The 27,242-nt window shown below is 36.3% G+C and overlaps 1 protein-coding gene across 2 annotated transcripts in view; it reads right to left on the reverse strand.

Annotated features, from left to right (window-relative positions):
- Positions 1-9,274: 9,274 nt before the first annotated feature.
- Positions 9,275-27,242, reverse strand: part of LOC134754925 (uncharacterized) — a 43,820-nt gene continuing 25,852 nt past the window's right edge. For both annotated transcript variants that reach the window (XM_063691404.1, XM_063691403.1), the window contains 3 exons: positions 11,633-11,766; positions 11,096-11,245; positions 9,275-9,455 (listed from right to left, as the gene is read on the reverse strand). In XM_063691404.1, the coding sequence (XP_063547474.1) occupies positions 9,304-9,455; positions 11,096-11,245; positions 11,633-11,766 (436 nt within the window). In that variant the 3' untranslated portion in view covers positions 9,275-9,303. The remainder of the gene's footprint in view (positions 9,456-11,095; positions 11,246-11,632; positions 11,767-27,242) is intronic.

A 27,242-nucleotide genomic window follows, 5' to 3' on the forward strand; every position in this document is an offset into this window, starting at 1 on the left:
TTGATTCATTCGTTTAACTACCTATAAATAATAGCATATTCTCTGACCTAGATAGTTTCTCTGTATCAGAGTCTAAAGCATGCGACGTCGAAACCTGCAAAAAACACATTCGTCCCAGCCGAAATCCATTATCGATCTTAACACAAAACATACGAAGTATTTCCAAAAATTTTGACAATTTTATTGTATTTCAACAAAGACTGGATATAACTTGTGACATAATTGTCTTGACAGAATGTTGGCTTGGTACCCATACCAATCTACCAATTATGCCAGGGTACATTTCGTATTGCACTAAGTTTAATTATAACCAAAATGACGGGGTAGTAGTTTATGTAAAAAATAATTTAAACATCACAGTTGAGGAACCCCAAATACAAGATTGCAATCGGCTTTTAATAAAAATCGGATCAGACACTGCAATACTAGCCTTGTATAGACCGCCTTCATTTAGAAATATCGGTAATTTTATCGAGTCTCTGGATGAAAACTTAAGTAAATTAACATCCTTTAAAAATATTGTATTGATAGGAGATATTAATATCAACATTCTATCTGATAGCAGCGAATCGACTTTGACAGCCCAGAGCTACCTTAACCTATGTTCTTTCCATGGCTTACTTCCAGCGCACACGCTTCCTACGCACCAAAGCGGGTCATGCTTAGATCATATTATGGTAAAATCTAATTTTGCGGCATTAGCACTTATTACTAACTCTACAGTGACCGACCACAGAGCTGCCCTACTAACCCTCTATCGTAAATCACGTAATTCATGCACTCGCACGCAATTTGTGTCTAAATTAAATATAAACAAACTTGGAGATGATTTATGCAACATTGACTTTGGCCCCGTTTATTATTCTGCTGATGCAGAAAATAGTATGCTGTACTGGATTAAAAATGTCCAACAAGCAATATTTCTTAACACCAATAAGACACGTCTAAATCGCAAGAATTTTAACATAAAACCATGGATTACCCCGGGACTTCTTCGATCAATGAGACACAGGGATAAACTCCACTTGAAAGCTAAAGCAAATCCAGACAATCTTATATTGCAATTGTCGTATAAAAGATATCGTAACTTTTGTACCAACTTACTGAAAAACGTAAAAACAAACTACGACAAAAAACAGCTGGAAATTGCTGGAAAAAACAGTAAATTAGTTTGGAAATACCTTAAAAACGTAACATACACGGCAAAAAAACGGGAGTCATCTGCAAGTTTGTTGCAAGTAGGTCCGTCCGAATTGTTGGCGGCAAATAGCACAAATGAATTTTTCGTTAACATAGGCAAAAACCTGGCAGAAAAAGTCCAGGGCGAGCCGTCTGCATTCCCTTCAAGAATACTTTCCGATACAAATAATTCATCCAAATCATTTGTGCTATTAAATACGGATGAAGCTGAGGTGGAAAGAATTATCATGAGCCTAAAAGACGATTCCGCGGCTGGTTGGGATGGGATATCGAAGAAAATAATAAAGACATTCAGACACATCTTGGTTCCACCACTGACACACATATTTCAAAAGTGCATCTCTGAAGGAATATTTCCAAAATGTCTGAAAAAAGCCGTTGTAATCCCTGTCTATAAATCTGGTAGCAAAATACAAGTAACAAATTATAGACCGATTTCTCTTTTACCAGCGACATCTAAAATCCTGGAAAAAATTATTAATAATAGACTTGTTCAATATCTGGAGAAAAATGCCTTCTTGGCAAAGACGCAGTTCGGTTTTAGGTCCAAGTTATCAACCGCAGATGCTGTACACGAATTGACTGACTATTTAGTTCAGGAACTAGACAAGGAAAACAAGACAATTGGAATCTTCCTGGACCTCGCAAAAGCTTTTGACACCGTTTCTACTTCCATTTTACTGCACAAGCTTGAATCACTAGGCATTAGAGGCACACAACACAAATTAATCGCGAGCTACCTAGACGGACGAACTCAATGCGTTAAAATAGATAACATTATCAGTTCCGACTTAGATAACACATCTTTTGGATTGCCACAAGGAAGTGTCCTGGCCTCGACCTTATTTTTAATTTATATTAATGACCTATGCAATCTAAAAATAGATAGTGGCAAAATCATTTCCTACGCAGATGACACTGCCCTACTTTTTTCCGCAAAGTCAACAAACGAGGTCTACGAGTTCGCACAACGCGGATTTAATGTTGTAACTGACTGGCTAAAACGTCATCTACTAACACTGAACTCTGACAAAACGAATTTAATAAGTTTTTCCATGCGGAAAACAGATCCGGTCGCACATAACCTCAAACTTTACGCACATAACTGTAAGGAAAAATCGAATAATCCCTGTTCATGCCCATCTCTAGCTATTACTGACAAAATTAAGTATTTGGGAGTCTTGATTGACGAAACCCTCACTTTCAAAAATCACATTGAATCATTATGCAATAGAGTCCGAAAGTTAATATTTGTATTCAAAAAACTTCGTTCGATTGCTGATCTAAATTTAATTAAGCAAGTATACTTTGCACTATGTCAATCAATACTAACCTACTGCATTTGTTCCTGGGGTGGCACAGCTAAAACTACCCTACTAACCCTAGAAAGAGCCCAGAGAGCGGTACTAAAGGTAGCTACTTCCCGCCCATTTTTATACCCTACTGACCTCCTTTATAAATCATGGGAAGTACTAACTGTTCGTCAATTATATATATTAAGCACAACACTAAAGCAGCACGCCAGAATTCCTTTCAACCCTGAATACAGAAACAAAAGGCGCAAAGATATAATAGGTATTCAAACCGTTCAAAGGAAACACGTATTTTCATCTAGATTTTTTGTCTTCTTGGGCCCATTTTTGTACAACAGGTTAAATGTAAAACTAGACCTATACCCACTTAGCTATGCTTGTTGTAAGAATACTCTACGACGCGCCCTTCTTCAAAATATGACGTACGATGATACAGAGAACCTACTAATAGTCGTAACATGATTGTGTACTTTGAATTTAATACTTAAGACCTATTTTGTTAAGGCGATAAGACCTCTATTGTGTAAGTACTACTATTAATTTATAATTAAGTGAATAATTAAAAATTGATTAATTTTGTCCTTCGCTGCCTGAAACACAGGAACTCCTAGTTCAGGCATTCGTAAACCACTTTCCTCTACTAACAACTCTTAGTCTTTAAGATGAACCTCTGTACAATACTTTTTTCAATAAATTATTTGTATTTGTATTTGTATAATGAGGTTACCGGGCGACAAAAATAAATGTCGTAAACAGACACAAGCTTATTTTTTCTCTAAATATTAATTTTAAAGTGTAACCGAGTAAAATGGATCACGCAAGCATTAAACACGACAATAGGGAATTTTGCCTTCCAATATTACAACACTTGGAGGCTTAAAATTTTAATAGTGCTGGGAAATTTTGATATTTTCGAAGTTAAAAAGGAAATACCATAATTGGCGCTCACGATGCGTAGGCAGCGAGCGATGAAAAAGACCGATGACATTCTGCAAAAAATCATGCGAGTTGATTCCGCTAAAGACACGTGGAAGTAAATAGAGCGCATCTATGGAGGTACCTGCTTAAACAAGAGATAATACCTATGCCTGAAATTCTTCAGTTACAAGATGGATCCGAATTATGACATCTTTACTTATGTGATAATTTTTAACAATATCTGGAGCAAACTTTGTACGGAGCTACAGAGCGTGGCGTGGCGTAGGTATTACCCCAAAATCTCCTACTTAATGTGACAATTGTTGCAAAAAAATTGGATATGTGTAGAGTCAGAAGCTGCAAGTGATGGATTCAACCTATTTGGTACCAACTTGGTACTTACACCCTGCTTTTATTAGGTACTATCTTTGTATGCCAAATTGAAAGCAATAAAAATATTGTTTTGTTAAATGAATTCCACTCTTTAAAACCTTTTCTGCATAATGTTAGGTCTACTTGGGTGGTTTACAAGTACAATTTTTGTTTGATACCTTGTAATAAAAAACATTTTATAAGTTACAAAAAATCAAACAGAAAATTGACTTGTGAACCGCCCAAGTAGACCTAATATTATGTAGGATGAAAGTACACGTACGTATGTATATGTAGTTGTGCACGCAAACATACATAGTTAGTTTCGGGGGCAAGTCAGAGATGGTGCTTTCAAATGAGTTTCCTTAAAATGCTTCAAGTGGGCTCTTTTTACCTATTATACTTACTTTACTCTTTGATTTAACCTTTCGTATGCTTAGGAGCAGATCTGTTCATACATAGTTTGTCAAAGGACTGTCTCATTTCAAATACAGACAGAGAGAATCATACTATCTTTGTCTTACACTAGTACTAGCACCCAAAAGAAAAGGATGAGTATAGTTTTTGTTCTTATTTACTGCCAATTTGGTTTGACCAACTATATATGTGCTATCTAAGTGCCAAGCGATTGTTATTGGTAGTTCTCGACAGGTTGCCAGACTGGACTTTGACACTATTGTACCAGTAAACTTCAACGGTACACCAATACCTTTTAGTCGCAGTGTTAAAGACCTAGGCATTTTACTGGACAGTACGATGAGTTGGAGAGTACAGTACAGGTTACTGAGATCAGCCGAAAAGTCATGGGCTCTCTTCATTCACTAAGCAAACTAAAGCACTTTTTGCCCATTAAGACTAAAATTCTCCTTATAAACACTCTAATTCTACCTTTAATCGATTTTGGTGATGTGTGTTATTCGGACCTATCTGAAGAACTTCTCAATAAGTTGGTTCGCCTTCTCAATACCTTCATCCGTTTCATTTTTTGCCTGCGCAAATACGATCATGTCTCTGCATATCGCTCTCAGCTTGGCTGGCTTCCCATCCGTCAACGACGCAGTGCTCGCATGCTTTGCTCTCTATACTCTGTGCTCACCGATCCAAACTCTCCTGTATACCTCAAGTCCCTCTTTCAATACTACGGCGTTTTTCGTGACCGTCAGCTTCGTTCTTCTGGCGATATGCCTTTATCTATCCCTCCACATCACATTGGCTTCATGTCAAACTCGTTCTGCGTGCAGGTCGCGCGCCTTTGGAACCGACTCCCCCTTAATATTAAAAAAGCCCCAAATAAGTTCGCTTTTAACAAATCAGTACGTGCTTTCTTTGTTGATAGAATGAAGGATTCTTAGTTTTAGTTTTTTAAATATATTATATTGTATATATTAGGTATATGTTCGAGCCAAATGGGCTAGCATCCGAACCTCATTTATAATTTAAAACTATTAACGAATGAACTGCATAATTCGCCGTTCACTTCATTCATTTACTTGTCAACCAGTCGAGGACTGATTGACTGTCTGTTCAGATCGGGAGCTCGACGCGAGCGCACGGTGCGCACGGCGCAGCAGGGCATGGTTTGGGAACCATAGCCGCCATATTAACCTCATGTCTTATTGACCGCGGCGGTCCCATGGAAAGTTACGCGATTCAGTATAAGTAGCTAAAGTTTAGGGTAGAATAAGCTTTAAGTATAGACTAGTGAACTGGTAAACGAATTACACTCAATTAATTAGACTCAGTGCTTTTCATTGCGCATCACGTGCCCAAGTCAGTCCTGTAGCAGGAGCCCTCGGCACGCAGCCTCGAGGGGAGCTGCTGCGTGTCCCACAGCTTACAGCTAGTCGGAGAGCTGGCATCGTCGACGAGGCGCCGACGATAACCTCCATGACGGCCGGCGCGGTACGAAGCCGAACCACGTAGCTCCCGGTCAAGAGTATAGGAACGGTGGAGTATCTAGATCCTAGGGATTTAGGGCGCGCCTGGCTCGTGGATTACATCGCTGTAAACAGCGTGGTGGCCCATAAGTTAGACCCTACCTGACCCATGTCGGGAAGACGGGGTTGGCTAGCTTCAGATGGTGGTGTCCCGGTCGGGGACCTTCCTTTGCTGGCTTCAAGTTGATGGTCCTCCAGGAAGGGACCTTCGTGCGCATCATTGAAGTGGACTCCATGAGGGGAGCTGCCTCTGTACGCAACATTTATAATGGTCCATGAGGGGAGGGATCTTTGTTCGCTTCAGTATATGTATATGTATTATATATATTGTATATGTATTTTGATGGTCTTGCATATGTATGTTAAATTTTAATTTAGCTTTGCGTATTATATTTTGTTAGTAGTAGTAGCACCGCCCACAATCTCTCTGCTTTGCTCTAAGGTTGACTGGTAGAGAATGCTTTTGGCATTAAGTCCACCTTTTGTACGATAAGTATTTCTTTTGTGCAATAAAGATTAATTAAATAAATAAATAAATATGTTCAAAATAAACATGTAGTTGTCACGATTGCTATTTATATGACAATTTTTTGACATGCGCTTACGAAAGGTTAAACTCATAACCTTAAGGTCCCTCCACACTCATGCGCGAATCGCGGCGCGAAGCCGCGAACGCAAGTGTGGAGCCTAGTTCGCTGATTAGCGAACTAGGCTCCGGGTGAATTTCAAGATCCGGCGAAAAGTTATGGTTCGGTCTTTATAAAAAAAAACTAGTAAGTTGTCCGAGTTGCAACTTTTTAATATGTTTTTAAGAACTATTATCTTAATGTTCCTTCAATTACCATCTCCAATAACTTAAAAGTTTTTTTTATATAAAATGTTTCATGTGTCTAAAGTCATCACCGTCTACCGGAAAAATCTGGACCTTTTTGTTTGCAGTGAAAATTATCGCATACCTATCGTACGATTGCGATTTTTCTTTTAGTTCTATATTTTCCATGTTGTTGTTTAACACATGAAAAAATATGCAATAATTCCTTCACCGATAAAGTACATTTAAAAATATTTAAAATTTTGTCACGAATATTCGTCATCACCGTCGTGATAATGTCAATGCGAGCTTATGTCCGTGTATGAACAACAAAATACCGCTAAAGGTCCTTGCCCTTTTTTTTACTTTAGTATAAAATGCAAAAAAAAAATCACTATAAATTTACATGATTGAATCGTGAGAAACATTACGAAAAAATTTGTAACACGTAGTTTGTCACAACAGATCATCATCACCGTCATGCTTTGGTTTAAAGAAGTTACGAATGATATATTAGAAATAATTACTGTAATGAATATAAAACTAGATGAAGTTTATTGTGTGGTATAGACAATAGACATAAACTACTATTATTCGTATTCTAGAAATAAAAACATGAAACTCTCAAATCGTCAACACCATACCCGTCATCACCGGGAAAAAATGACGACCGGTGATGATTTCATGTGTATGGTGATGACGGTTCTCAGAAACTTTTCTAGTTATTTTGCTATAATTCATTGTAAAATTAAGCTGTATGTTTGAAAAACGTTCTCTATGTCTTCTAACACTATATAATGCCTACCTTATAAACGTAGAAAAAGATATAACTATTTCTTTCACACTAAAGGATGGTTAGGTTTTAAATAACATTTTAACTAAGTAGGCAAAATTTAGGTTACCTAGAATATACAATTTTTTTTAATAATCTAATACATGTAAATCGTGAAACTTAGAGTCTGCAATTGCATGTTAGTCGTGTTATTATCATTCGGTCCAGGTTTTAAAGCACATAAAACGTATTTAAACAAGCAACATCTATTAAGCTTTAAGCGACCATAGGCTACGGTACTGGCTTACTATCGTAATGGCCTTATGTTTTTTTATCATGTTACATTAATTGATGTATATAATTACAGCAATTAATAATTATATCAGGGTAGTCACCGGACCCAATACCTAACATTTTGTAACTTAATAATATTGTCTTCGGTTACCGCGATAGTTACTCATGAAATAAAACTATAATTATTTTTTAAGTAATTATAGTGTATAACTAGCCTTATGAACCGATTTTGCATGTACAACCAGCCTTAAAGTTTGTAGTCTATGATTGTTTATTATTTTAGTATGTGGGTATTTTTGCACTTTGTAATTTTTCCTCAGTCACCCGTTGACCACGAACGCTGTAAAGAGTTCGAAACGTCGGGATGTATTATAAATTCAATATACGCGATATAATCCGTTTTCATAGTTTTATTTCATTTTGTAACTTATGACATGCATTAAAAGTAGGGATCTTGCAACTTATAAAACACGGTTTATATATAAATGTTTAGCTATTAAACAAAATATATATGGTTTTTATAAATCATTATAGCTATTTTTAAAGTTTTAAATTTATAAAACAAGAAAAATACAAACTTATGTAATGAAGCAAATTATCAAAAAAAAAAGTAATATATCATAAAAATTAAGCTCATTGGTAAGCCAGCAATTTTCTAATATGATATAAATGCCAAGTTATGCAGTAGATAAAATAAGATGCGGCTTTAAACTGATAATAAGAGTACAATATTAATAATATGATTTAACATTGAAAAAACCAAAAATAAATAAATATATAAATTGCCTATTTCGGAATATAAATTATTTAAAATTATACAATACTTGTTATATATTTATATATATGAATAACATATGCTTATTTATAATTTTCTGAAAATAATTCATGTAGCTAGTTTTCTGGTCAAAAACATGTTATTTGTAATGTTTAATAAAGTTCTCAATCCTTACAATTTGTTTTTTAATACGTTTTTAATACATATATAAATTAGTTCTCAAATCGTCATCACCGTACATACAGTATCATTACCGTCCATAAAAGAGTCATTACCATACCATAGTTGTCATCACCATCTTGCGTTTTTATTTTCCGAAAGCGATAACTTCAAATTTAAGCCACAAATGATTGTATAAATACCATAAATATCCTCAATATACAGTCCCCTATTACTTTAGACAGCTAGAATCGTGTTAAATTAAACATTTCAAAAAATTAAATTTTTGTATGGTGAAATTTTTAGTGATGAAATCCACCCTGCACACTCGCGTTCGCGGCTTCGCGCCGTGATTCGGGCATGAGTGTGGAGGGCCCTTTACAAAAATCTATACTGTAGTAACACTAAAGTACAGATTCTAGCTACTACCACAGATAAGAAAGTTCTCATAGTAAAATTTCCCACGGTTTCTGAACGCATTTTATAGCACTAACGATATGTGCGTACTGCGTACTGCGTAGATAAATTAAGATTTAATTAGTCTTAATTTAAATCCGTATATTTTATTGGTAAAGTGCGACATGTACATATACCGTATATTTGTAGCTTTGTTAGCGGATTTAGATAAAGTTTAGTAAGAAAGATGCAATACTAAGAATTTATAATTCAAATATATATTAGACTTTTGTTTGCCATAAGTATGTGAAGTTTTGAATTTGGGTAGTCCTCCTTGCAGTCTAGACTAGAGTCCCCTACTGCGGTATCAGCTGATCGAAGGGGAAGATATTAGCAATCTTATTGGCAGTATCAAGGAAGAGCTTGGAAACAGTTCTTTCGGCGTAGGGCTTGGTGGCACGAAGGATCTCCTCCCGGCTTTGATTAATGGCTTCATTCGCTGCATCGCCTGTAAAAAAATGTAATATCTATTTTATTATTTTTAAAATATCGTATTATAAAATTGAATTACTTAAAAAGTTTTTTAAAATACTCTAATTAATAGATATTTCAATTGATCATGCAATTTATCGCAGAAGACTTTTTCTTATGTTGTCCACGACTTCGTTCACGAGTTGTAAATTGGTTGTTTAAATTCTACATATGAGTAAACATTTTGTAGCAAAAAAATAGCGGTAGCACGACACATTTGTCTGTCACAATGTTTTTATAAGAAATTTTAAAGTCTGTTCATTAGTTCTCGACACAAACTTTTAACCTCCTCTTAACTTGCTTAAATAAATATTTTTTAGAACTTAACGCTGAAATTACTTTTCCTGTAAGTACTTTAATATTATTTATGTTTTTTTACGATATTTCATGATCCAAGCTTAAAATAAAAGGAACGTATAGTTGGTAGTCGGTAGTGATGTGATGTGACATGTGACACACGCACCGCACCGAGCGTAGCGATAGCCGAGACGTAGCGATTTCCACGCGCGAACAACGAACATTTGTTATCCGATCCGGTGAGTCGGCGATGCCGTTCGACTTCGAATCGCCAACTCGCCGAGCCGGGCTAGATGCGATTCGGATCGAATCAATTCACAAATGAAAACTTACCTACTTGCCTTACACTTACAACTGACCAGCGTTAAGTGACTCCTCTGATCATATACATATTATGAAACGAGGTGTCAAACAACACTGGCTACTTGCTCACAGACGAAAGAATTTTTTTGTGAATTAATAGCGTACTATCTGTCGATGTCGCCCCGTCGCTCTCGCTCCTACTAATGGGAGTGATAGTGATGGCGATAGGATAGGTACGAATAGGTACGAATTTTGAAAATACTTGACTATAGTCGGAGAGTCCGAGTAAGACGATTCTCTCATCTCATCCGTTATGCATTATTATACGCTTTTATGCAAATAAATTATTACATCGAAAAAAAAATCATTTAAATATCACTGCAATGGTTTACATTGGTGAAAAGATTTTGTTTGTTTGGACACTTTCTTTACAATGGCATAAACAAAAAAATATTTTCTAGGAATAAGAAATGCATCAATAACAAGAAACATTTTAAAAACGAAATAAAATACGGACAAAATGGGGAATTTCCTTTTTATCGTTTCTACTTTGATTCGTTTCTTACTACGGGGAAAAATAATGAAAAATTCATCAAAATGAACAAAAATGACCTGTAAACTTTTCTCTGCGGATCACCATTGCACACATATTTCAATTTCAATATATACTTTTTGAGACACATATAAGGATCTCTATCTATGTATTAACCACATGGAGCTACAACCATGCCCGGCTATCCAAAATTAAACCTTAAGTCAATATATCAAAGCTTCCTTTTACTTAATCTGATATCTCTGTACCACTTGACTCGCCGTTACAACTCGAGTTTGCTGGCCTCATCCGTGCACGTTGGACCCGGTTGCCGTGTCGCTAAAGACGCGAATCACGATCCTTCGATCCTACGGCCGCCAACTAAACATCCAAACATTTTCGTCGAGTCGAATCAACTCGAATCAGCAGACGAATCAATTCGAATCATTCGAATTGGAAAAAAGTGGACTCGTCCCATCGCTAACCGAGCGCCTTGTTCCCGTCGAAGAGCCCGTCGAGGCGCACGCGGTAGTCCCGCACGTCCAGGCGCACGTCCAGCGCCGAGAACTGCACGTACTCCACGCCCTCGCGCTCCACCAGCTGCGAGTGCAGTACTATCTCCGTTTCGCACTTTACTGAAATAACATCGGACACACGCATTGCACTATGTTAGGTCAATGTCAATTAAAATAGTCAAATATGCTAAATATTATAAAATCTAGGTACGAATACCTACAGTAGGTACATTGTAAATTATTAGTTATTACAAAATATCTTTAACTACAGAAAAATCTAGACTTGAATCGTGTAAAGAAAACGCTTACACCTACATATTTTAATTGTCGTCCATTCGTTTTTCAAATAAATAACAAGATCACTATTCTCCCATTAAACTGAAGTGGACTTATCAAAGCAACGTCACAGCAAAAAAAACCCTAGGAGGCGGACGGATGATTAGAATAGTAGAATTAAAATGTAGAATGGTTAGAATAGATGAAAAATTAATATATTATAAAACATACTGGCGTCAGCGACGATGGTGCCAGCGCCATGCAGCGGCAGCACGAGCAGCCGTGCGTCCAGCACGTACCGGCCCACGAAGTGCAGTCGCGGGAAACGCACGCGCGCGCTGATGCGCAGCGACTCCAGGTCCACGCTGCAACACAACACACCCGTGTTACAATATGTGAGACAACCTGCTCTACACCCACCGAACATAAATACCCTGCGACGATCAGATAGACAAAAACATACTCGCTAAAATATAAACGCAGTCGGCAGTATTGACAGCAAATCTCAAAATAAATATTTGTCCTGGATAGCAGACATTTCCTGTAGCAATCAGTCGGCAGAGATGCCATAACTAGCAGCAACTTTTCGACACATGGTACGACTGAAAAGGTACTATAACTGCAAATTAATACGAATTTAATAATGTTCTAATACTTAGTTTGGTAGGGGGTTAAAAACTGAGTAGTATGCTGGAGAAATACGACGAGTTTATAAGATCAGTTGCCTCTGGTTAAATGTAGAACCCTGAAAAACTTGTGTAGACTAAGTTGTGGGCAATTGAAGAAGTTATAAATATAAAGGATCTAGAATCGATTTTATAATAGTGAGAACCTATAATTGGCTTTGTAATTCTATCTGGGGGCACGGCAGTGCCCCCGCCAAGTCGAGCAAAACAAAGAGGCACGGCCGTACCATCCTTTTCTCGAAGCCACTCAGGCCATTTTCAACATACTGTAATTTTGTGATAGCTAAAGCTAGAACCTTGAATTTTCAGTGACGTATAGAGCATAACATGATTTAAATATATTCTCAATAACTTGTAATTTGAGCATGTAGTTTAACAATTATTGCATGTCAAAGTTCCTTAGTTTTGTCACTGACACACTCACGATCATCATAATTCTAAGGTACTTCTGGCAGACCCACAAGCTCCAAATTAGTACACGAAAAGAAGGACTGCCTACAAAAAGAGATGAGATCCCATCAAAAACATTACATGTAAAAAGATGCAAGTCTCGCAACGCAGTTCTTCTACTACAAAACAGTTTTGAGATGTAATGTAAAACCAAGTCGGTTATTTTAGTCAGTACCAGGGGGTGTTAAAACCGTAAGAATATTAGATACCTTTATTTTTTTAATACATATAATGACTTGGCAATCGCACGGCTACATAGTGACATAAGGATAATTCGTCATTCGTCGTATTTTGGAATGATCCATTCAGTCATTTTCAATTTAGAGCAGTTCAAAGTCAACTGTGGATTGTGAAATTTTTGAACGTTTTCTAATAATTTGTTAGACGAAGTAGTGAAAATGTTACAGTATGTTATATATTTGTGATCTACTCACAAAGCCCTTTCATTTGATATCCCACATGGTATGATTTAAAAAAAAGTAAAAAACTTTGTACTGCCGACTTTTTGACGTCACAGCAACTACCCCCACCACTTTCGCGCTTGTCATCTCATATATTTGTGTTCAGGACATCACACTGAATGCACTGATACTAAATATGTCCATATTTGCGACGACATGAGCGAAAAGTAACCTAAAGCCCGTTTCGCCAAGCCACTAATATAGCGCTGTTGGTTTTCCATGTGCTAAAATAAAACAAATATACCTACGGAAGCTTGCAACTATAAATACAATATATATACATACCTAGTGAACATAATTACAGATGTAGTGGATAATTGTTTTCCTTCGTATTTTCTCGGAAACGTTCGTATTTGTCATGCTACTTCAATCAACCTCAGTACTTTTTGCACCGAGACTGACTGAAATAGCAAGACACGTTCGTACGTTTCCGTGAAATTTGAAGGAAAATAATTATTCACTATAGTTAAACCAACCAAATTGTGCAAGTGTCATTCAATTAAAAAATATAAGGTAAATGAAGGTATTAAAAAGGTATTAAGGCAGTTTTAGAATAGACCATAGTTTTTAAGTATACAGGTTGCCCTCAAATATACTTTTCCATTTTTATATGCTAATATTATGTTTATGAAAGTAACTAAGTTACCTGTACCTAAATAAAGGATAATGATGTAAAAAAATTTTTTTAAAGTTACTGAGTCGATTGTTGCTATTGCCGACCCATAATAATGGCTGTGAAGTTATTAACGATTTTTAAGCAGCTATTACCGATCGTGATAAGAGAAGGTATGTGCCCAGCAGTGAGACGTATATACCTAAGCTAACGTGGTGACATAGTTTCCATAGTGGATTAATTTGAAAATTTCTAACATTTTTATAGGGTGAATATATTTTTTTATTTCCAATATAAATGAAAATTTACCAGAATTTTCTAAGAACTTTCACGCTTTGCTTAGTTTGGGGAGATTGATCTGGGTCAGTTTGAGTGTGTGTATTTATAATAATAGGTACCTGTCATGTCACTAAAATAAGTATGAAATGAAATTACCTATATCCCTGATATCTACGATCGGTAATAGCTTCTTATGGTTGCTATTACCGATTTCTATAAGTCGGTGATAAAATATGTAAGTACGAACGTAAAATTTTTTGTTAATGTTTTGTTAATGTTAGTATGATGCATTACCGACTCATAAAAAAATATTATTTTTATTTCACTACAAACCAGTTTGTAATTATGTAACATAAAAAAATATAAGCACATGTACGCAGTTTCAAGTAATAAAAAGTTTCACATGAATGTTGTTACTGCACAACATCGGTGCTGCGAAAATATCATATCTGTGGGTAATTTTACAACGCTAAAATAAGAAAACTAGATAATAATGTGTATGTCGGTAATAGATTTTTAAAAAGACTAATTGTTTGAGTTTAAACGGGTCCATAAAAATACTTGTGTTGGTATGTTATAATAATATAAAAGAATGAAAAACTAGACATTACGCTGTGGCCGTTACCGACTTACGGATCGTTGATAGTTGCCGCAACCAAAAGTGGTGAAGCTATCACCGTCCTATTTTAATTTAAAGTTTTATGGTTTTAAAAGTCTTTTTTTAGATAAATTGTGATGTAAAAACAAGAATTTACAATTGAATGAATACATTTCGTAATAAAAAGTAAAGTACAGTAGTCAATTATTATTGATATAGCGAAGGTCTACGGTTTGACTCGCGCATTTTGCTTTTGTATGTCCGGATGGTCTCCTCTTCAGGTCGCAATTCTCAACCGATTCTCGTGAAATTTTGTGACCAAATTCTATGACTAAATAGATTTTTTTCGTCGATCCGGTTTTTGGAAATTTTTCAAAATGGCGGAGTCGTGATAGCTCGCGCCTAAACAAATAGTCGTATCGATATCATAACAGTATTTTCTTTTTAAGATATGTTTACAGATTATATGTCGAAAAATGCAGAAATTTTGGATTGCTGGTTTTGGCGATATTTAGTTTTTACTCGAGAATGAGTAGCTGAATTTCGTCAGCTTACGTAAGCACTATCGTGGTGTGTTTTGCAAACATTCGCTTTTTTCGTTTGCACCGGGTGGTCCCTGGTTCGATCCCCAGTAATTGTATGTTGCTACATAACTTTTTGTATTTTGTTTTTTATACTTAAATTTCGTATTGTTTTATTTTATTTGTTTTTTATTTTTCTATTTTGAAATTGATTGATCAAGCGCGGGCTTAGCGTATTCGTTTCATTTTTACAAGCTTTTATTTAACTAGCCCTAAAAAATATGTTTTATTTTTGTTATTTTAATTTTCTAAAATGTCCTTCTGAACGGCGGAGGCATATAATTACTTAGCTTTAAGTGGTTCTCCTTATTCCGAATTTCATACAATTTTATTTACAGTTTTTCTTTTAAAATACGTAGATTGCTTGCACCATAAACTTTGAGGTTTATGTAGTATAGATTCGTTTGTCTGAGCGGGTTTATGGAGCCAATTGTTCAATAATATTATTGAAAAATTCAATAAAAAATTGAGAAATATTACTCAACGCCTGTGAGTGACCTTTACACTATCCATGTCAAACAAGATGGTGAAGTTGTGTAATAATAACCAAAGATAGATATAACTCCGTAATAGATGGATACAGTCTAAGGAATAAACGTGCCTCGAAAATCAAGAAAATTTTATTCTCGTTCAGAGGGCGCTACTAGTTTTGGCCTACAGTCGTATAGATGGCGTTGACGGTTTCGTTTGTTATTTAACAATTTTAACGCATATCAGTGAAAGAACATGGGTCAAAATCATAAAAATAATTAATGCAAGTAAAAAAAATCATTTATCTATATTTAAATACATTCTATCGTATTTTTATAAATCTTCATTTTTAGTTTTAAAGTGTGTCGACAGATGGCAGTGAATTTACTGGGGTTACAAAATTTACTATGACAGTACCGCTCTAGTATAAGTTACTCTATGTAATAACTAACAAAGATGTCACTAACACAGCACAGGTGACCCAACTAAATAATACCTAATTTGCTCGATAGATGGTGACATCGTGAGGTCGAGACGGGCCGATTTTTAGGGTTCCGTACCCAAAGGGTAAAAACGACACCCTATTATTAAAGACTCCTCTGTCCGTCTGTCTGTCACCAGGCTGTATCTAATGAACCAAAATTTTCACAAATGATATATTTCTGTTGCCGCTATAACAACAAATACTAAAACGTACGGGACCCTCGGTGGGCGAGTCTGACCCGCACTTGTGCGGTTTTTAGTTTCTAGCGCTTGATTTCGTGTAGCAGCTCCCTTCAACATATCTCCACTACTAAGCATTTAGTTTTTATTTATTTATTTTAAAACAAGTTTGGAAACAAATCAAATTATTTTATTAAAAATATTATGATTTGTGTTTTTTTAAGTAGTCACACTACTATATATAAATTAAAAACTGTAATAGATGTCATATATTAAAGAAAAAGTGACGAAGCCCTCCAGTGGTGAAGGCCGGATTCGAACCGGCGTCTTTAGCTATCGCTGCTAACGCCATGAACCCCTAGGCCACCCCGCCACGGCGGTGCCCGTCCGAATTTCTCGACTATACATATGCCATCTTAGTAAGACTACGCGTCTTTGACCAGCTCTAAGGGCAAGCAGTGCGCGCTTGCACCTCCTAAACGAACTCCTTACGGATTTACGTTGTAGCGAGAGAGACTGGTGCTGCCATCTATGAACAAGTTTGGGAACAAATTAAATTATTTTATTAAATATTTTGATTTGTGTTTTTGTGTTTTTTGTTTTTGAGCTATGACGCCGGTTCGAATCCGGCCTTCACCACTGGAGGGCTTCGTCACTTTTTCTTTAATATATGACATCTATTACAGTTTTTTATTTATTTTAAACTTTATTGCACATAAAAAGTGTACAACAGGCGGACTTAATGCCATTATAGGCATTCTCTACCAGTCAACCATAGGGCTAAACAGAAAAGCGTCAAGGCGGGTGCACTGAGAGAAAAAAACCAATAAAGAAACGTAACTTTCAATACTTTTAGAAATTCAAAAATCAGCCAGGTCAAAATCAGCGAGGGCAGCTACCAGATCCCGTGCTGCTACGCGAAAATGGTCTTAGAAAACCTTCCCTAAATTTCAAATTAATGAAGATTGGGGTTTACAGATTTTAGAAAGAGCAAAGGTACCTACCTACCTACAGGATGCGAGAAAAAGGTAATTTTTAACAAAATTTTTTTTTGACGTGAAACGTAAGGTGCACGTCTTTAAAAACCCGTAGAGGGGCTCGATCTAAAACCGATATTAACGAAAAAGTGTTATGGCGCGGTGGCGGTATATTATGAATGGTTTTGATATCAGTGTATCAACGAAAGTAGCCATTATCTCGGAACTGCACGTGCTGCTGACATAGAAAAATTGTTAAACGACGCATTCGGAGCTAAAATGACCCCTATTTGCAGTGTTTATTTAATAATTACTTACTCATCAGTCCATTAACCGATTTCGATACAATTGAGTTCATTTGATAGATCTTTTTGAAATATTATAAAAATAAAATACGCGGTATTATAAAAATCTGGAAAAAAGTTAAAATGTGGCATTTTTACAGGAATATCACGACTGCATTTGTTTGAGGCCACCGTGTGCGAACATTAAGGCATAAAAAGCTCAAATGCGCTCTTATCTACAGGCTTTACAATATAGGGTCGGGTAAAGCCTGATATTCAAGCGCGCCTGCTTTAGGCTATGAGGTCCCTAAGCGGCCCTATGCGGTCTTCGCAATAACTTCCACGCCACGTTTCACATCAACCACTGCGGCTGTATCGCTGATACAGCCTACTGAGGAAAACTTTTCCCATACAGTTTGTATGAAAATGAAAACTTTTATTTTTCACATGCTATTTTTTATGCCAACCGATGCCATTCCTATCCAGTATCAATAGTTTCATAGGGTTCAACTAATGGTAATGTACCTACTAAAAAGCCTCAATTATTTTTAAAGCGAAATTTACAAACCTAGAATATATTATGCTGAAGCGATCAACAACAAAATCAGTGATTTGTTAGATTTAGTTATTGGAAACCGTTTTCTTCCGAAATGGAACTTGTATGAAAAAAGTACCTATTGTCTGTAGCTATTCTATCCTTTTAAACGTAACAGGACTGATTGGCGAAATAGAAAAATGTGAAAAAAATTTCACGTTTTCTCCGTAGTAAATGTAGTAAAATTTTATTACCTACTCAAAAATGTGACACGCACGCCAACAGCACTAAACTAGCATTTTTGTAGTTATCGGTAGAAGAATTCGCGAAACTCAAACATACGCTTAACTTGAAAAAATAAAAAATTGGCACCGTCGGGGTTTGAACCATGTAGGTATCTGAATTTTTCTTTCAAAACAAGAGGTTACGGATGCTACGAGCACATGACAATTAATGTCTGAAAATATCAGTGCCTTGTCAAAGTCTCAAACAAGAATTTAAATTTAATTTCCAATCTTTTTTAACAATAGACATTCCATCCGCTGCGCCCTCTAGGTTATTTACATTACGAATCTACTGATCTTTTGGTGGTTAGTCGGCAGGACAGCCCTAGACACATCCATCTTATCTTAAGCTATGCTCGCGAGGTCTACTACAGCTCACAGAGCCACTAGTAATAAATGTCTTAACCAGAAAAGTCACGTTCTTACTTGAAAGTACAAGCGCCAGTATGACATAACCTGCGTCCACGCCACCCGAGTCGTGATTTGCATGTTTTATCTTTTTTTCGAACTGCCACTCAAAATAACGTTAAACTACCCGATACCCAACGAACAAACGCTTGTGGAAGTTTATCTACCTACCACTGAAATAGTTCTGGCAACGAAAACATATCTAATAATTACTTAAATAGATCGGTAATACCTGCAGATTTTCGATGGGTCGTTGATAGCTGCGTTTACCTTATATGGCAATGTTTTTAGCAGTCACGAAACGTCTTTCACTTGGCACCTATTGTCAGAATCGTATAAATTTAAATAGGTATTTGTGTTAGGTACTTGTGTTTTGTGTGGTACCATGGTAAAACCTTATAAAAGCGGCGTGCGGGAGCTACTTTTCCGCATGATACATAATTTTTCCCCTCAATAGCTCGGAAGTCTTTTATCCTTTAAAACAAGCGGGAAAACGCATTTTATCCACTAGTGGGGAAAGTAATTTGACCTTGGAGTGTGTTTAAGTAGTAGTGTTTGACAAATAACAAAACGTAAAATGCTCATAATAATGGTTCGTTTGGTATTAATTATCATTAAATAAATGGTTTGAGAATTTAAATAAAAAAATACCAATTTTAGCTTTGTTTAATGATTTTAAGTCATAAACTTTAAAATTTCATAAGAAACATTTGTTTTTTTTATAACGATGTTGAATATAATTCTGAACGCACAAATTGAGTCGAAGCAATTTCAAAACGCATCGTCAGAAATGTCAACAATGTCAACAAATATTTTACATAATGTTGTTATTTATATTATTTTACATATAGGATGATATTGATGATTATAATTAACCAGATGAATTCAGATGATGAATAATGTGTACAAAATTTGTACACATACAAATAGACTTATTTTCTTATGAGCTGTTTTTTTGCATGTTGCACATTCCTCGCTATAGGTGAAAAGTTTTGTGTTACTCACGGGTGCAAAATGCAAATGTATTTTACTTCTCGTGTGTTGAAATACAACTTTGCACCCTTGTATAACAAATAACTATTACAATAGTAAAAAATAATCACGAGGCTATTCAAGCTGAAAAAAGGCAATGTTTACAATATTTGGAGTTGATGACGGGTTTAGAGGAACGTAGTTGGGTGAGAAAAAGGTACCGTTGACGGTTAGACTTAGACTGATTTATTAAATCATAATAAAGTGTTTTATACATCTCTAATCTACGGCGGTACAGACATTATCTTAATCCAATCAGCGCGTGCTCCAACCTATACTAAGTTATCGACACGCGCCGATAATATTTTGCTGACCGCCATAACGGGTAAGCGGAATGAAACATTTTAATACTTGCACTATATGTAGATAATATAACATTGGTTTAGATTAAGGTTTCACAGCAAATTGAACACATCTAAGAGCGTTTTCACATTGTCCGATCCGATATCGGATGTAGGCCGCGAGGGCGCGCTTGGACGCCGTGTAGCGGTCACGCACACTACAACAAGCATTATGCCTACACATACGCACACAAACAAATATTATCGGTCCGACAGCTGACGGGGGGCTCCGACATGGCTAAAACTATCGGAAGCGCCTTTCCGATATCGGATGTCGGAAAGCGCCTATGACAAAGACAGCTGCAGGAGAGTGCCATTGGCATGAAGTCCGCCTTTTTTGCGTTATTGATAGTTTTTTAGTAAGAATGATTTATTAAATGCATAGGTAAATAAATACAGAGAAACACATATATCTCACATTTTACTTCCTTCCGACATCTGATATCAGATCGGACAATGTGAAAACGCTTTAATAGGTATAGGCATACTTACCTTATGAACTTCATCTTAAGTTCCACATTGTTTTATGTTTTTAAATGTAGATACCTGTTTAATTAAATACATGCATCTTTTCATCTGTGGGCGAGACACGAATCGGGCATCAGTTTTTGCGCAATTTTAATTTTTTTTTTAACTTCCATGGTCACTATTTAAATAAAATATATTTAACAAGCCACAGATAAAAAGATAAGTAGGTAGGCTTAAGGTATTTCAAGTACCTACACACGTTACACAGTAGCTAATGAAAACAAATGCAAGCATGTACTCGTAGGTGATGTAGGGAGGGCATATTGCGGACGCCGCGCCCGCGCCGGTGTACCGGCGCCGGCGCCGGCGGCGCACTCGACCGTAACGCAACTCTTACGCAAGCTACATTATGACAGCGCGCTAGTATTATAATAATAACCACTGCTATCGTATAAGATCATACGATGACGCTAAGCTAATAGTGATGATTTGATGAACTAATTATGCCATGGTACAAGTATATTTTATACTTAAAAGAAGGCTCCAACCCTATTGCTATTTAAATGTACATTGTAAACCAAATAAATTATTTTTCATTTTTTAATACTAATAACTTATCAAACCGTAGGAATGTTGCCGTATAGGTACTGTTTGAGGGCCTTAAGTTTGTAATTCAGCCAAAAGTAGATATAAGTAAGTCGTACCTACGTTCCTAGTCAAAGTACTACCTATTCGCTCCAATTGGAACAGAAAAAACGCGGCATTGTCTTCGGCGACTTTAACATAGACCTACTTACGAATGATAACGATACTAGAATGTACCTGAGCCCGTTAGAAGAATCATGGATACGACGTTATGAACTTAACTGACGCTGATCACTGCACCCGCGAATCAACCACGAACAAAGCTATCTTAGATCAAGTCTGCACTACCATTAATAAAAATCCGTATAATCTTACTCTTACACACCTCTCTCAGACCATAAACAGATTGTAGTTGAATTAATAAATCAAAGGATCGATCAGAAACGGAAAATACATTACACGTCTATTAACTACTCCCAATTATACAAAACAAATTTAGATTCCGATGATCACAACTACACATGCCTTGAAAATCTGATTAAAACTAATATAATTTAAAATACAGTGGCAAAGATAAAAATACAAAATGCGCCAAAAGAGGATTGGATTAATAAAACTATAATAGACAAAATTAACAAGAGAAATATGCTTTGGGCTCAGCAAATAAACAACAGGAATTTTAACAACGAGTTTAGAATTGAAAGAAATAACTTACTAAAACTAATAAAGAACACAAAAGAAACCTATTATTCCGAAGCTTTTACTAAATGTCAAAATAACCCGAAGAAAATGTGGAACTTGATAAATACACTAGCAAATAAGGTCAAAGACATCTGTGTTCCCCCGGAACTTATGATGAATACTGTTCTTGTAAATGATGGTGATCAGGTCTGTAAAATATTCAATGAGTTTTTTACAACAGCTGGCACTCTGTTATCTGAAAAAATCACAAGAACTTCACAAATTAATAAAAACTACATATTGAACGTATATCAACAAAACTCCTAATACAAATCTTTGAAGATGAAGTCATATCTATAATAAATAATTTGAAACAGGATACTAACACAGGACTAGACGAAATAGGCGCAAAAACCACTTATAAACTGTATAAAACACCTAAAAACTAAGAAACTTGTAAACTGCATAAACCTATTTCTTAAATCAGGTATCTTTCCAGACAGTCTCAAGACAGCAAAAGTAACACCTATCTATAAGGCAGGCCCACGATCCGATCCTTGGAACTACCAACCCATCTCGGTCGTGCCTGTGATGTCAAAAATTTACGAAAGAATTATTTACAATCGACTAAATGAACACTTACGACAAGATAAAATAACTTTATAACCCAAAATCAATATGGTTTTAGAAAGCAAGCCAATACATTATCAGCGACAAGTGATCTTATTACTAAAATCAAAACTAGCATTGATTAAAAACAATTTTGTTTGGGAATATTCATAGATTTAAAAAAAGCGTTCGACATGGTTAATCACGCACTGCTGTAGGAGCAGAAAACTTGAGAATCTTAGTATCACAGGATCGGCTTATGACTAATAAAAATCCTATTTGAATGGTCGATTCCAAACTGTAGAAATTGGTAGCCCTCTAGAAATCTAATTTTTCCTCATCTGTCTCATCACATTCCTCAAGGATCCATATTAGGTCCACTCCTGTTTTTAATTTATGTAAACAACGTGTGTAATATATGACCCACTCGAGATACTACATTATACGCAGACGATACCTGTATTTTTTACTTTGGCACTGACCTCTTGCAACTCACAAGGAACGCTCAACTCGACTTGGACAAATTTCATACTTGGTGTCAGCACAATCAATTAACTATTAACATTAAGAAAACTTCTTATATGATATTTGCCGCGAAAAATAAAACAATCCCCTAGCTACCAACCTTAACCATCAATACCGAAATAATTCACCGTTCCTATCAAGAAAAATACCTTGACCTCCACCTAGATGACAAACTAAACTGGAAGGGACACATTGAACACGTAAGATCTAAATAAACCGCCTTAACTGGTGCGCTTTGAAAAATTGCTGGATGTGTCCCTCATAAAGTACGGATGACTGTATACAAGTCTTAAGTAAAATGTAATTTAGAATATCTAGTCGAAGTATGGGGTTGTGCTGCCAAAACTAACTTAATAAGTCTACAAAGGAAAAAGGGCGGGAAACTTCGAGCTGAGCGCGCGTATTTTTTCACCTTTATCAAATTTTAAATATTTTTAATAGTAAGAGTGGTCAACGCAGTGTAAATACTTTGTAAATATCATAAGTAGTTAGTTTATTATATTTTGTATATTCATCATCTAGGTAAGTTTTTATTGTATATTTTTCACCGCCATGGGCGGTGAAGACAATGAGCCTCACGACCCAGGCGGAGGTGGTCCTCCGCTTTCCCACACTGTCACAATTCACAATCGACAACAATGTTAATTCTGACCATGATGAATGATTAAATGAGTACGTGTATGATTATGATATGAAAGAGTACCACAGCGTGGATACAGATAGTTCTATATCTTCTGTAGCTAGAAAGCGAAGGACTGCATCCAGGAAGATATGTCGTCACTGCAATAAAAGAAGGAGACAACTAAGATAAAAATAGAGAAAGGGAATCTATTACAGACACTCTCAAGCACCACTCACAGCCTCAGCTCCTGCTCCGGCTCCAGCTCCAGCCCCAATTGGCCCAGCTGCGATTTCTGTGAATACCATCTCTCAGCCCACAGACATGTCCAGGAAGCAATATATACAAACGGATTGTTCGCCGTACGTAGTACATGTCCAGAAACAACAAGAATCTCCCAATGACGGCACTTCTATTCATTCAATTGCTTTTGGCAACTTTTTGAAACGACACAATTTTAAGAATAGGCCGCAATATAGTCTCTCTAACATTCTCAAAATATGAGGATGCCAACAATTTTCTGAAAGACCTCGACTGATTGACAACAAATATAAGGCGTTTATACCACCTTTTAACGTCATCAGAATGGGTGTTGTTAAAGGCATACCAACTGAACTGTCTTTAGAGGAGGTTAAGGAAAACATCAGTGTACCAGTAGGTTGTGGTGAAGTTTTAAAAGTAAGGAGATTTAATTATAAAGTTATTGTGGATGGTTCTCCAGTCTGGAAGCCATCACAAGAAGTAGTTAAACCGTTTGATGGCTAAAACGCATATTTATGTTTTATAACGCTCTACCAGTAGATTTATATATTTATCCAACGATCCAATGCTTTTCCTGTTCTTGTTTTGGTCACACGCAAGGGCAATGTAGATCTAAACCGCGGTGTTACAAGTGTGGAGGGGGTCACACTGGCCCCACATGCACCATTGAAGAGGATTGTACATCTTGTTGCTTATGCTCTGGCTTTCATTTTGCCACTAAAAAGTCTCGTTGTCCAGAATATGGGCGCCAGAAAAACATTAAGCTGTATATAGCACAAAGTGCTATATCATATACAGAGACCTCAAAACTGCACCCTCCAGTGACAAAATCATATGCAGATGTGGTCATGACCACTCCAACATCTCTCCCGTCTCAGCCAAATAGAAATAATACTAATATAGGTACAACTACTCACTCATATATAAGAAAACAGTCTTCCTGATGCCTCGCAGCTTGCCAAAATCGCAGTAAGGTTTTGACACTGCCTCACATTACAATTTGACTAAAGACTATAATATGCCATCTTCCTCCGGAAATGGTTGTGCCATTGCACAGCAATCTAGCCAAAAAACTACCAATGAACTCATATTGGAACTTATTCAACTGTTAAGCAATAATCTACATAAAAATCATTCAGAACCGTCCCACGTAGCACATATTACCAGTCCTTCTCATGTTTCCTCCAACAATGGCCAACAACTCCAAAATCCTTCAATGGAATTGTCGTCGTCGAACGCTCATTAAACATATTGAAATGTTTGGCTGGTGTATGATGGGGTAGCCATCCTTTCTATTTGAAGCTCATTTATAATTCGGTTGTAAGAAGCGTTGTTGATTACGGTTCTTTTCTTCTAACACCGGGAACAGAAGATGCTTTTAAAGTACTTAATGTTATACAGAATAAGTCACTAAGGACTGTCCTTGGTGCTATGCGAACCAGTCCTGCTAATGCCATGCAAGTGGAGTGTGTTGACCCACCTGCGTATCTAAGACGTCAATATTTATCTGACAGATTCATTTTTAGGACTGTGCAATTTTCAATACATCCTCCGATCACAAAATTATCGGCTCTTTATGATCATATACAGTCATCTCCATATTGGCGTCATAGAAATCCTGCTTGTATAATTAACAGCTATCTTAAATTTCTGTCTCTGTCGTCTCCTACTGTCAGATACATTTCTCTTCCTATATACGAGAAAGACTGACTCTTTGACTATTTTTCCACATGTCATTCGGGATTCCGATATTATTAAGGATGAAATAAGTACAAAACCTGTATTTAACAACTTAGTGGGCGAAAATTGGTCTGGTTGGCATCACATAGGTATACACAGATGCGTCCAAAATTTCTTCATATGGTTGTGTTGGAGTTGGTGTATTTCATTACCAGTATAATGTCGTACAAAAAATTAAACTGCCTCCAGAATCTTCGGTATTCACTGGAGAACTATTTGGTGTTTATAAAGCTGTTGAGTATGTTTGCATGTTCAATTTAAATAAATGTGTAATTTTTTCCGATTCTAGAAGTTGCCTCCTAATTTTATTAAAATCACCTTTTAAAATGTCAAACAATTACCGTTTGTTAGTTTGACATCCGAGACATCTTATTAAAATGCGAAAAGAAAGGGCTCACTGTAAACTTTGGATGGGTGCCGAGTCATTGTATTCCCGGAAATGAGAAAGCTGAGCGTCTGGCCATAGATGCTGTTGCTTCTGGTGATATATTTCCATATAAAAACTATTGTCATTATCTTTTGTTGCTCCCCAAAAGATATCTCAGGTTAGCATGGGAGTTCTTTTGGTTTTGGAGCAGCTTGGAATCCGGAAGCTATTATCTTAAGACGATAGTCGCTGATGTGTCCTTGAGCGTCTCAGCGTCTCTGTACCCGCACCCCGCTCACTGCGATCGTAATTTACGTATTTATCGTGAATTTACCACAACGAGGTTCAAAGAATAAGCTACAGCCCAGAGGCGCGCGGTTGGCGCTATACTCGTATTTGTGTATCTTTTGCAGATATTTTGTCGTTTGAGCATGAGTAGATCATGCGTTTAGTGAAGGTCGTAAATTATAATAAAAATATATTCCCTTATGCATTGTACTTTACAAGCCTCAATTAGTTAATTTGTGTTTTATCTGTTTCTTACAAATAAATACCTAAGTCAATTCGACAGATTTAGATTTGTACCTAGCTAGAGCTTGGTATGTACTAAATTGAGGCGTTCAGTGTGTTTATTTTATAGTTTTTTTTTATCCGTGATAAATAAATATAAATAATGCCATTTAATAGTTAACTTATAAAATTAAGTACCTAGTCTACCTACATATACAATTTTGGGAATTGTTACCTACCTATTAGTGTTAAACTAGTATTATTTTTCGAAGTTCGAAGTTTTCTCAAACATTACGTGGGAATATCATTATTATATTACAAGCGCGCCACAACCAAATCAGAGCTCTGCAGTTTTTTTATTTTTTGGCCACAATAACTCCGATATGGTTAGCGGCTATGTATGATGAACCCCCGTGGACGTCAGCTGCCACTCCGTTGGTGGGTTGAGGAATGGCAGCCAGCGAAACACGCAAAAAAAATTGTCATCGCCTCCCGCTTGATACTTTGTTAGATGATAGTTTAGATGCTAATGTGAATAAAAAAATGGTCAGCCCGTTGTATCTCGGTGGACCGTCAGCTGGTCACATGAACATATAAAAAAATATCTTTTCAGTCATCGCATCCCATTTCATTATACTTTGTCAGATGGTAGTTTAGAATTAAGATGAAATTGTTAATAAATCAAATCGTTGCCCGGTTGTATCGCGGTGGAAAGACCGTCAGCTGTTAAAACATTATTGTTAATTTAAAAATAATATTAATTGATTTATTTAATTTAACTAGCCGTTAAGTAGAAATAACCAAAGTTAGCCG

The sequence above is a fragment of the Cydia strobilella genome, chromosome Z, assembly GCF_947568885.1.
Source record: "Cydia strobilella chromosome Z, ilCydStro3.1, whole genome shotgun sequence".
Taxonomy (NCBI): domain Eukaryota; kingdom Metazoa; phylum Arthropoda; class Insecta; order Lepidoptera; family Tortricidae; genus Cydia; species Cydia strobilella.